The sequence below is a fragment of the Crinia signifera genome, chromosome 1 (assembly GCF_055691185.1).
Source record: "Crinia signifera chromosome 1, ASM5569118v1, whole genome shotgun sequence".
Lineage (NCBI taxonomy): Eukaryota > Metazoa > Chordata > Amphibia > Anura > Myobatrachidae > Crinia > Crinia signifera.
This window is the reverse complement of record NC_139217.1, coordinates 356830145-356842264: the sequence shown is the minus strand read 5'-3', so window position 1 is coordinate 356842264 and position 12120 is coordinate 356830145. Positions and strand designations below refer to the sequence as shown.

Below are 12120 nucleotides of genomic sequence, written 5' to 3'. Positions count from 1 at the left end.
AGATCCAGGGGAAATTTGAGTAAGAATTACTTCACAGAAAGGGTACTGGATAATTGGAATAGCCTCCCATCAGAGGTGGTAGAGGCAACTACAGTAGAACAATTTTAACATGCTTCGGATAGGCATATTGATATTCTTACAAAGAAATAAGGATTAAATATGGTTTAAGATAACATGTTTAAAAAAGGGGCAGACTAGATGGGCCAAGTGGTTCTTATCTGCCGTCAAATTCTATGTTTCTATGTTTATTTATAGATTAAGAGAAAAAAAAATGTGGGTGCCAAGTGATACTAATTGTTCCTTAAGAACATTTATTTATTTAGACACACTCCTTTAATAAGTATACCCCACTCATTTTGCATAACATGTAGATAGGCGGTATGAGCTCAAGAGATGTACCTCAGTAGGAATACAAAACTACTGATATGTGGGTAGAACAAGGCACACAAGGCTGCGGGACACCTACCTGGATACCCAAAAAGGTGGCATAACTACTCACCGATGGAAAGTGTCGCACTACCTATGCAGATAAATAGGTGCATATTAACAATATATACCGATTATATTGGTTATGTTTTACATTTTCTAGAAGTGTTTTTTTATGGACAGGTCATCTAATAATGAGGAGTTATTAGTTGCTCAATGGCCAGATCGTGGCCCTTATTCTGGTTCACTCTACCATGTTCACTTCAGGGGGGCAGATGTCACATGTGCAGACAGAGTTAGATTTGGGTGATTTATTTCATTTCTGTGCAGGGAAAATACTGACTGCTTTATTGTTACACTGCAATATAGATCTCACTTTGAAGTAAAACCCCACCCAAATCCAAATCTCTGCAAAAGTTACATCTGCCCCACCTGCAGTGCACATGGTTTTGTCCATTTGAGAAGGATTTTGCCTTTGCGAGTGAACCAGAATAAGGGCCCATATGTATAGAAATAGTTCTAAAAAGGTAACACCGTAACAAATGTAGTAGGCAGCCGCTGGAGGAGCACAGTAGACACAGTTACAGAGTGTTACCTGCAGACCACAGCAAGCAATTCTTACAATCTGAAGAGTAGCAAAACACATGTTGACAGGAAGATTAAATAAGTACTTAACATAGGAATAAAACTATATTTCAGCTACACAGTCTTCAAAACAATGTGCAAAAACAATATAGTAAAACGCAGTGTCTGGTCATGGACTCTCAGGAAACCCAGAGCAGATGGACACAATGTGACACGAATTATGAAGACAAAATGCTAGCATCACATTTCCATAATCTAGAAAGCTTGCTCCCAAATACCATAAGCGTCAGCCAATTTTAACAAAGCAAAATACTTGGAAGAGGCCAGAGTTAAAAAGTTATATTTTTAATTATTCTGAGACAAAAAAAAAAACAGTTGGCCCAATAATGGCTATACAGCTACCTAGCAGGTGTCAGACTTACGTTTGTCTCAACCTCTCCCATCAGTTATGTTACCCTTGGCAGTTTAACAAACTTACTTTACATGGTTCTAACAAGGTGCTGGATGTGTGAATGGTCTTTGGAGGTGGGAGAAATAAAAATATTCTGTTGTCCCTTATTCATTTCACACCACTGACCGAACGAGTAGAATAATAATCCCCATTAGGCGTCCAACACATGTGACACTGGAATAAAGGGTCATCTTTAGTCCACAGAATGCAAAACTTTAATTCTCTACCAAGAGCTGAAGTCTCCAAAACCACGAGTCACCCTCTCTTTTTTGCTGGTAGAAGCAGCACTATCGTCATCATCGGCAGACCGCTTTCTATGGATGACAAGTAAAAAAAAAAACATTAGAGGAAATACCTCTGTACAGCCAGTATCTGCTAAAATAGAAAGTAAAAGCAAAAAAAATTATACTTAAAAATGTTGCATAAAAACTAATCATCCATCCTGGTAAACTAGTACATCAGTGGTTTCTACCTACACCAGGCCTTGACAATTTTTTTTTAAATCTAGGATCCAGGATGAAAAAGTGTAGGAGCCAGCCATACTAAAGGTGCCCATACAACATGTGATGCACACCATGCGTTTTTATATAGATCACATCGTAAGTAGTTCAAAATGCATGTGATGAGCTACAGCAGCATGTGTTCTGAACTAGATGCAATTCGATCTAGTTCAAAAACTACATGCTGCACTTATTTTGTACTGTGATACAGCAAGCATCGCCTTGCACAGTACAAAACGTACCATTAGGCACCATAACTCGCCCACAAATAAAAGCAAGGGGGGAAGGGGGGGGGGGTTATTTGGCCACCGCCATTACAGGTCCTGCACCGCTGAGAGAGGATGAGGCGACGGGGAGACAGTAGAGAGTAACAGGTCGTGAGGGGAGGGTAATGAGGTGATGGGTGGCAAAAAGAGGGTGGTGGTGAGGTGAGAGGTGACTGAGCAAAAGTGGGTGAGACAGGGTGAGAGGTGATGGGGCAAAACAGGGGGTGAGGAGACAGGAGGAGTTGATGCACAGGTCTTCAACCTGTGGCCCTCCAGATGTTGTGGAACTACATGTCCCATAATGCACTGACCATTTTGGCATCCTCTTATAGGAAAAAAATGTGGCAATGCATGTTGGAACATGTAGTTTAACAACATCTGGAGGGCCACAGGTTGAAGACCCATGAGTTGATGGGTGGGGAGCGAGGGGTGGCGAAAGGGTGTAAGGTGATGGAATGAAAGTGGGTGAGGTTGAAAGGGTCACTTGAAATGTGATAGGATGACGGGACAACAGGTGGTTAGGTGGAAGATGGTGGGGAGAGAATGCAGGCATCCTTGTTACCAGCTGGCCTCCAGTTCACTGGTGGCAGGCTCTTAGGGGCAGAATTATTAAGCTTGGAGAAGAGATAAACTGGAGATAAAGCGGAGAAAAGGTAAAAGGAGATAAAGCACCAGCCAATCAACTCCCAACTGTCTTTTTCAAACACAGCTGATTGGCTGGTGCTTTATCGCCTTTCACCTTTTCTCCGCTTTATCTCCAGTTTATCTCTTCTCCAAGCTTAATAAATCTGCCCCTTAATCTCCCCATTGCCGCCCACCATGGGGAGGGTCAGTTAGGAGGTGAAAAGGGGTCAGGCACCGGTGCCTGCGTTGCTGGTTGTCTGTTAGGAGAGGGTGGGGAGACCACTGCCCGCCCCGCTGATTTCCAGCAGAATGGGGAGAGGGTCGGGCTCCGGTGCCTGCGCTGCCGGTTGTCTGTCAGGGGAGTGTGTGTGTGTGTGTGTGTGTGTGTGTGTGTGTGTGTGTGTGTGTGTCAGGTACCGCTGCTGCTGACTTCCAGCAGCAGGGGGATCTGGAAACGACGGCCACGCTGCCGCTGTCCTGCCCACGACCAGATTCTGCTTCCTCCCTCCCTGTAAAAAAATAAATAAATCTGGTCGCCAGGAAGCAGAATCTGGTCGCCATGGCGACCGGTATTTCTCGAGCCCTGACCTACACCAATCCAGAGTGCAGTGAATGGGGAAGGCTGGGAGCCCAAAGCAGCCAAGTGCTACGTTTGCAGGATCCCTGGCAGGAATGATTATAGGAGAGTGGGTGGTCCCTCTGTATCCTAGCTGCTAAAACAAAAAAGGCACCACTGCCAACAGGTTGTATAGAAATGTATCAAAGACAGACTAAACAACTGTGTAAAAGGTTTTCACAATCTTTAGTAGCAGAACTACCAAAAATCCTCCCGTGTTCCCTTGAGATGCCCATAACTATGGTGTTGGGGCCAGCTACCTGCCTCTGCGCAGTCCTGAAAAGACTGGCTGGATCCCCCTGTTCTGTAGTCCTGTGTAACTAGCAAACAGGTATTGCAGCAGTTACACACAACACCCTAAGCAATTATTTGCAGGTGCGAATGAAAAAGGCTTATTGTGGCAGCAATACTCCCCAGGTCAGGGTGCGGATACCGCTTCTCATGTATGAAGGAGAAGTATGCTGAAGGACAAGGGCGCATCACTATTGGCATGGAACGGTCAGTAGCACTGACTGTTCCAACAAGATTTACACAGCTTTGTGTGCGGTTGCTCAGTTTATAGCCAGTGGCTCCTGCAGTTCCCAGCTGTGCATGGGAGATCTGGTTATAGTAGCGAGATCCCACGTATGCGCACTGGAGCCGCTTTGAGGAGTATGCAGGAAAGAGACAGAGCGACAGCACTAGGGTGATGCTGTCAGGCATCCCGGGGAGGGAAGCAGCCAAGATAATAATACATCTCAGTGCTAATACGCTTTACCAAGGTGAAGAGGGAAGTGCCATACTGGCATTAAAATGCGCCGGTATCATACATTTACCCCAGCCTGTAACATGGCAGTTAGGAGCTGATTATGGGTATCCATTTTTCTGCGATAAAAAAAAACAGTGAAATTTTTTCCATAACTTTTCCTCAATTTTTTTTTTTTAATTGGGCCATCCAATAAGATTGCCCTATTCAAAAACAAACAAAACAAAAAAAGAACACACATGTTCAGGTTCACAGAGAATAGTACGGTGAATGTAGCTTTTGTTAGGCAGATGAAACAAAATTCTAGATAGGTTGCAGCAGTTAGGTTGCAGCAGTTTTTCAGATCAAATTGGATAGCAGCTGGCAATTGGATAGCAATTACCTGCCATTACCAATCACGGGTAATTAGATACCGCCCATTATCTCTCCATAAAGGGCTTAATAAACATATCCTCAGTTCGTTATTTTCTATACCAGGCTGTTATTGAGTGTGTGGTTTGCTTCACATGTTTTATTTGCCAGTTATAAGTTTACAAATTAAATTTAGAAATAAAATGCTGACAATGCTGCCAGGCTCATGATGCTAGCATAACAGCAAGGAAAGGAGTTTCTCTGTCCAGGTGCAGCTTGGTAGAGAACCCCCTGGCACTGCATACACCCCGGTGACTGCTGAGTACGTGCTGTAGGCAGCTGTGAGCACCGCAGGCACAAAACATTGAGGCTTTCCTCTAGGGAGCAACTCCACGTAGCGAGAAACCACAGTGAAATGAGAACGGAAGACACCTGGCCACTTCTTATTGACCGGGTCATTTTAGGAAATAAAAAAAGAAACTCACACTGCCATTTCCTTATATAGCATCCAGCACCCATTTCCCCGACAGTGGGCCGGATTCAGAGTGTAAAAAATAAAATATATAGGAGGTAATTGTAAATTTGTTCAGCATGCAGGGTAAATAGGTGCAGCTTTTCTATGTAGCCTACAAATGCTGGACAGCTTTATTTTTACACTGCAATTTAGTTTGCACAGGCCCACTCACATCTAACTATCTCTACTCTAATTTCAGTGCAATATTATCGGACGTATTTTTGCTTACCCCATCATCGGTGCAATTATTGAATACGTACCCCACGGCTTTGTTGATATACTTTCCAATGCCTGAACGGTAAGTTTTGGGCTCTTGCGTTTGAGCCTTTTTAGGCACCACAGCTTTATCCCTTATTCTTTGTTCTTCCTCTTCTTTCTGAGCCTTCTCCCGCTCCAATGCCACCTAAAAGTCAAAGGGCAGAGTATAAAAATCTGCAACTAGACAATACTGACTGACCTACACAGCCGCTAGACACTCTTCCTTTACAGATGTGCTCATACAATTTGATTAGAAGGAGCACTGAGCAGACCCTTCAAATACCAAACTATGCCCATACAATCTCGAATGTCCATCAGTAACTCCTCTATAGCTGGTCATGAACCCCATTAACATCAGTAACATATTGTAAGAAGGATTCTATGCCTGTAAAACACATTCCATTAAATACATAAAAAGGGCCAGATGTATCAAGCTTTAAAAGTGATAAAATGGAGAGTGATAATCAGCCAATCAGTTCCTACCTGTAGTTTTTCAAACCCAGCTCCTAACATGACAGTTAGGAGCTGATTGGATTGTTGTTTATCACTCTCCATTTTATCACTTTTTGAAGCTGGATACATCTAGCCCAGCGGTTTCCAACCTGGGGTACTTGTAAACAATATTGGCGGGAGAAGTCTCCCATTGACATGAAGACAAACCCTGTCCCATTACTTCTGGTTCCATCATCAGCATCTCCTTGTGCTTTTGCCCGACGAGTATTAAACTGGGAGCTACCGGCGCTGCCCTCAGACATAAGCGATCATCTACCCCATGCTGACACGGCTGGAGGAAGCAGCGGCATTAATCCTACAGGCGTTGGCAGGAACCCCAGAGACAGTACACAGCCAGCGGTCAGACACAGGTGGGACCCAATTCCTGAGTGCACACTACTAAGGTACTCCTTAATAGAAGGACACGCATACTGCTCACTTTCACTCCACCCATACTGTGGATATTTCAAATTGAGAGGAGGGGGTACAGGAGAGAAAAAAGTCCGATAACCGCTGAGCTAGCCCAAAAGGTATGCAAGACCAAAAATAAAACAAATATTATAAAAGATATCAATAGTATTACGTAGCTAACCTCCAATAACACATAATGAATGTTGACTTATACTGTATAATGGATTTCATGTGAAAATACTTTGCCAAATCCATTTAGAAGCATCTTGGCAGAGCTGTAACACTGCACACTGACATTGCCACTGATGAAAGCGCTAACAGTAACCTACATGCATAAGTCAGAATTGAACATAGTGGCTTCTCTTAGATTAAAGGTGACTGAAAACAACGGATTGCACTTCGCTATATAGTAAAGGGTAATTGTGTACTTTAACTACAATAAAAAAAAAAAAAGCCCACTCAAAATGTCTCACCTGTGCATCAGCCTCTTCATAAGGATCAACAAACACTGTGCTACTCACTATCCGGATTTCCTCCTGTAAGAAGCAGTAGTGGTGATTAGGTTATCTATATAGCCCAGTCCACCCAATTCAGGTCATACCAAACCAGAGATACAATTAAAACTCATAGGTAACTTCTAAAATCTTCTATGATAAATGCTTGTACGATAGACGGGATTAGTTTCTTTCTAATAACTTTACATCAACAACAGTTTAAGCCACTGGTTTCTGACAGACTATGCAAATGCAAACTGCTTCCTCAGTATAATGGTCATAAAATAACTGTATATAGCAGGCATTCCCAACCACAGTCCTCAAGGCACACCAACAGTGCAGGTTTTAGGGATATCCAGGCTTCAGCACAGATGGTTTCATCAGAATCACTCAGGTACTAATTAAGTCACCTGTGCTCAAGCCTGGATATCAGTAAAACCTGCACTGTCTGTGTGCCTTGAGGACCGTGGTTGGTAATGCCTGGTATATAGCAACATGTGAACACAGGAAAACTTCATAGCATTCAGTGATTGTTGTGATCAAGCCCTGCTGTCTTCTAACCAGGGTTTTTAGAACTGTAAGAAGAACTTCAGCTGTAGATTGAACACCATGAACGGATTGGTAAGGAAATGTTACCTTTGGTCTGTCTGTCTTGGTATCAGAGTCCACATTCTCCATTGCAGTCAGAGTGTCAAATCCTCCAACTACTCTATATAAAAAAAAAAAAAGTAAAAAAAAAAAAGTAAAAAAAAAAAAAAAGACAATAAAGCGGAAGATCATGTAAATATGAAGACAGAGAACATCCCTCTCAATGTGTATTCTGTACATACCGCCCAAACACAGTGTGCTTTTTGTCTAGATATGTACACGACCGGAAGGTTATGAAGCTGAAAGATAAAAGGATAAAAAGGTTAGCTCTTAACCCGCTTTGAAAAGGAGGAAAGAAAAGAAATAGAAAAAAAATAAAATAAACAGTTTTTAAATGATTTTGTGAACATTAGAAAGAGAAAAGGTATAGGACTTGTAGCCTAATTTCAAGTCCTTGCCTGTGGACCAATGACTATGACTGGCCTTAGCAAGAACCAATTCTTCGCCACATTAAGGTATTGCATGGAGAGGTGACAAGATGCACGTACACAAATGCAATGGCCGGCGCCTCTACAGTGGTCACTGCATGGGAAGCAGTGACCATGGTAGAGGTGCCGGTCATTGGTGGACCAGAGGAAGGGAGATGAAGTTGGAGTATTAGAAAGCAGACTTAGAGAGGGCTTTGTATGGGGGTGTGAGGATCTGAAGGGGGGTGGGAGCCAAGAACAAGGCAGCCTGAAAAGGTTTTGGAACCCCTGATCTAGACCAGTTACTTACAATTGTGACTTGTTTGTGTTTGGTCCAGTATTTGCCATGCTAAGAACGCCACGGCCTGTGTGGGTTAAATTTGGCTTAATCTCATCTTTAAAGGGCTTCCCCCAGTAGGACTCTCCTCCTGCAAATTAAATAAAAAAAAAAAAAAAAGGAGGAGGAGATATTTAACTGGTAATTGAGATGCATCATACACAAATATTATGATTTGAATGAATGATTGTGGAAATTAGAGCAGCTTACCTGTTCCAGTGCCTGTAGGATCTCCTCCTTGTATCTGAAAAGATCAATAAACATCCACTGAAAGAGTCACAGTAGACATGGCAGGGATTGGCTTAGGTACTGAATGCCCAGGACATCACTTACCACAAAGTTGCGAATAGACCGGTGGAAGATGGTGCCATCATAATAATTCTTCTTGCAAAGTTTGACAAAATTCTCACAGGTCTTTGGCGTCTAGCAGGGAGAATAAATGTACCATTCAGATACAGAAACATGAGGCGCCAACTAAACTTACATACAGCGGCTGCGTCTCTGAAATCAGTATTGGTGAAATTTGATAGGATGAGAGATTCAGTAAGTGAGAGATTTGGTAAGAAATCTCCAGCTTTTTTTTTTTAAAGCGGCAATCATTTACACTGCAAAATCATACTGGTTTTGCAGTGTAAATGATTGCCGCTTTAAAAAATCCTATCAAATTTTACTGACTCATGAAATTTAATGCATTGCTACATATATACAAGAATTAGGAAGTATTTGTGTAACAAAAAAAGGAGGACTGCACTAATTACAAAAAGTAACGTAAAGTGGTTGCCCATAGCGACCAATAATTTTATGCAATGTACTGGATAGCAATGGATTGGTTGGCATAGGCAACATCTCCATTTATCCTTTGATAAAGCTCCCACCAGTCTAAATATTCTTAAGAACGTACATTATTAAATTAGATTTCACAGCTATCCTATATTCCGTTACGGTTTCCTGTTAAAGCTGCTTATAGCGAAAAGATATGTGTGGCAGACCCATCCTCTCCCACAAAAAAAAAAACTGGCTTTGGCACAATTACTTTTTATTTACAAACATGTTGATAGCAAAGAGCTATTGTAGATCCTTTTATTACCAACGTTTTTAATTATTAATGCTTAGATTAGTAGAACTGATAATACAGCTCCTATTCCTTGGGGCATTTCATGTCACATAAAATGGGTCACAACTTCTTTAAATATTTAACACTGTATTTCTCTCATCCACAACCCCCTTGGTTAGTAGCTTGTAGGACACACCCGGGTCTCCACAGTTGCCACAGTAACAAAGAAGAAAAATATCTGGAAGCTGATAAGGTGTTGCTATGGCAGCTACACAGCCTCCAAAATGAAGGTAAAAAAAACAAACACATTCTTACTTATCACTTAGCAGTGAAGCCTCTGTAAGGCTCCTTGTTACGTTGGTATTTTTAATTATGTTGCATTTTTCCCTAACGATTCAGCAAGCAGCACATCAATCATGAAAATGTTAAATGTGAACAGCAGCATAGTGATGGTTATCTCAGACTAGACACATCCGCCCACGTTATGAATCATACCAAGCGATTAACAATTACCATGCACGTAGCAGCTTGTGCTGCCTTATTACATTAAACTTGTGCAGGTCACTTCCTTTTACATTTTGATCTAATGTACCTTATTGTAGGTTACAAAGCATTCACCTTGTCACAATACAGCTCCAGGTTAAGGTCACCCTTGTTGGTGTGCAGACGGACATATCCCTTCTTTTTTACATACTGATATCGCACAGTGTCTTCTGCAATTGTAGCTGTGAACAATGGAGGGAAGGCAGGATTAAGACGATAAATAAGTACTAATGACAGCATTCGGTCTAACAGACCCCATTACAGAAAGACAATACAGTTTATTGTATTTCCTCATTAGCATAGTGCAGCTACAGTATGTAGTGATGGAGTTAGGTAGTGCTGCCGAGTGAACAACACCACAGAGAGGACAGCTGGACTTACCGGCCTCATGGGTGGTCTCAGGAGTCATGGCTGTTGAGGTGAAAGATGCACTCACAGTTCCGGTAGAATAATGTGCCTGCATAAAGAGCCTTGTTAGCACTTTAGACTATTAAAACGACATAGCAAAACTGATTTGTGGACACTCACAGCGTTTAGTTTATCAGTCGGCTTTTTCTGCGGACCTCTCATAGTTGCTGCCAGAATTTCATCTCCTTTGAACTCTTTGTACAGCTCGCTCAGCGTCTCCCTTGTTTCCATGTTGGCATTTTTCAGGTGGTATGCTGGGTCCAGCCTGGCCTTCTCCTCATCTAGATATATATATATAAAAAAAAATTCCATATGTCCATATGTGAAGGCTAGGCCAACATACACAAGCAAGCTGGTGTTCTCGGGTAACAGCCATTTCAAGCCAAGGACAAATGAGTTGTATGGTCTTTTAGTTTAGACATGATATGGTCCATGTACTATACCTTGGAGAGCAATAAAATAGACAGATAAGTATCAACCAGCCAGCTTATAACTTATTTTTCAAATAGCCTGTAACATGGCAGCTCAGACCGGATTGGCTGGTAGTTTTTTTTCATCTCAAAGGCTTAGTAAACAGACACTTTAGTCTACTATGTTTACTGGCTCTTTGCTACCTTCAACTTCCTCCAGTAGGCTTGACTTTGACAACCTCTTTACCTCAACAATATCCATCCACCATATAATCCCATCCCTCAGGCTCTATTTCCCTCTCTCCTTCTAACACAAACAGGGAAACAACCAGCAATTCACACAACTGGATACCACCTCCTCCGCCAAACCAGCCAGGGCATGGTTCTCTTCTCGTTTGCAAACATGTCCAACTATTCCTTCACTATTTTTATACTCCTTGACCTCACAGTGGTATATGGCACCATTACCTTAGTTCTCCTACAAACCCTCCACGACATGGGGAACCGCAAATCTGCTCTTTCCTTGTTTGCCTCCTATATTTTCAATCACTTCTTCTCCATATCTACAGCCACCTCTTACCACTCCTTGCTGTCAGGGTATCCTCTTCTCTCCTCCCTCTATGAGCTTATCAGATCCTTTGGCTTCTGATACTAACTCTATGCTGGCAATACACAAAGTTAAATTTCTTCCTCTGCTCTCTTCCTGTCTGCTAATGCTACTGAAATTCTTATCCACACCTTCACCATCTTTTGCCCCCGCCTATCCTTCCTCACTATGGGCCAGATTCTCTAATCTTCAAGTGATAAAATGGAGAGTGATAAAAAGCCAGCCAATCACCTTCTACCTGCCATGTTACAGACTGTTTGAAAAATGTCAGACAAGAACTGATTGGTTGGTTGTTTATCACTCTCCATTTTATCACTTTTGAAGCTTAGAGAATCTGGCCCTCTGTCCTTAATTCTGCTTATTACCTCATTTTGTCTCCATTGTTGCTTTACTGCTACCAGTTACTACACTGGCTCCCCATTACCCCTCAAAATGAAATTTAGTTCTGATAATAAAAAAGATACTAATTACAAATTTGCATGTTTATAACAACACTGCATAGTTTAGTGTCCATTTATAATTTATGTAAAACACGGTGCTCCATGATCCCTTGAATCATACTAACTATATAGTTATTAATTCACATGAGCAATCTCTCTATGGATGCCAGCAGCCAGAGAACCAACTCACCAGGATCTGTAACTTTCAAATTGTTCTTCACATGAAAGAAATCTGACACATTGAATTTGTCCAGCTGAGTGGGATCCTAGTGGACACAAAACAAACCCAAGTACAAACTGAGTATCTGCAAAATATTGTAAGTTTATTATTTAGCACTGGTATTTAAAGGATTGCATATCAAAATTTAGAATTATGCAGGTGACATTTCTTGTGCCAACTTGGATGTATTCTGCGCTTCCTTGGACTTTCACTCTGCCACACTTAAAATACAGCTCTCCGGTCTATCGCTGACTCAAGCAGAGTGTATCTACTTGCCAAGGTACTTTGCTGTCACTTTGCTGCAGGGTTCTCA

General features: G+C 41.9%; 1 protein-coding gene across 1 annotated transcript in view; it reads right to left on the bottom strand.

Annotated features, from left to right (window-relative positions):
- Positions 1-288: 288 nt before the first annotated feature.
- The window catches only part of PPIL2 (peptidylprolyl isomerase like 2), a 33387-nt gene continuing 21555 nt past the window's right edge, over positions 289-12120 (bottom strand). Inside the window, exons 9-20 of the mRNA XM_083149215.1 lie at positions 11778-11853; positions 10251-10411; positions 10104-10179; positions 9798-9904; positions 8459-8548; positions 8336-8369; positions 8099-8216; positions 7564-7620; positions 7370-7442; positions 6713-6775; positions 5339-5481; positions 289-1776 (exon numbers count right to left, since the gene is read on the bottom strand). Coding sequence (XP_083005341.1) covers positions 1686-1776; positions 5339-5481; positions 6713-6775; positions 7370-7442; positions 7564-7620; positions 8099-8216; positions 8336-8369; positions 8459-8548; positions 9798-9904; positions 10104-10179; positions 10251-10411; positions 11778-11853 — 1089 coding nt within the window. The 3' untranslated portion in view covers positions 289-1685. The remainder of the gene's footprint in view (positions 1777-5338; positions 5482-6712; positions 6776-7369; positions 7443-7563; positions 7621-8098; positions 8217-8335; positions 8370-8458; positions 8549-9797; positions 9905-10103; positions 10180-10250; positions 10412-11777; positions 11854-12120) is intronic.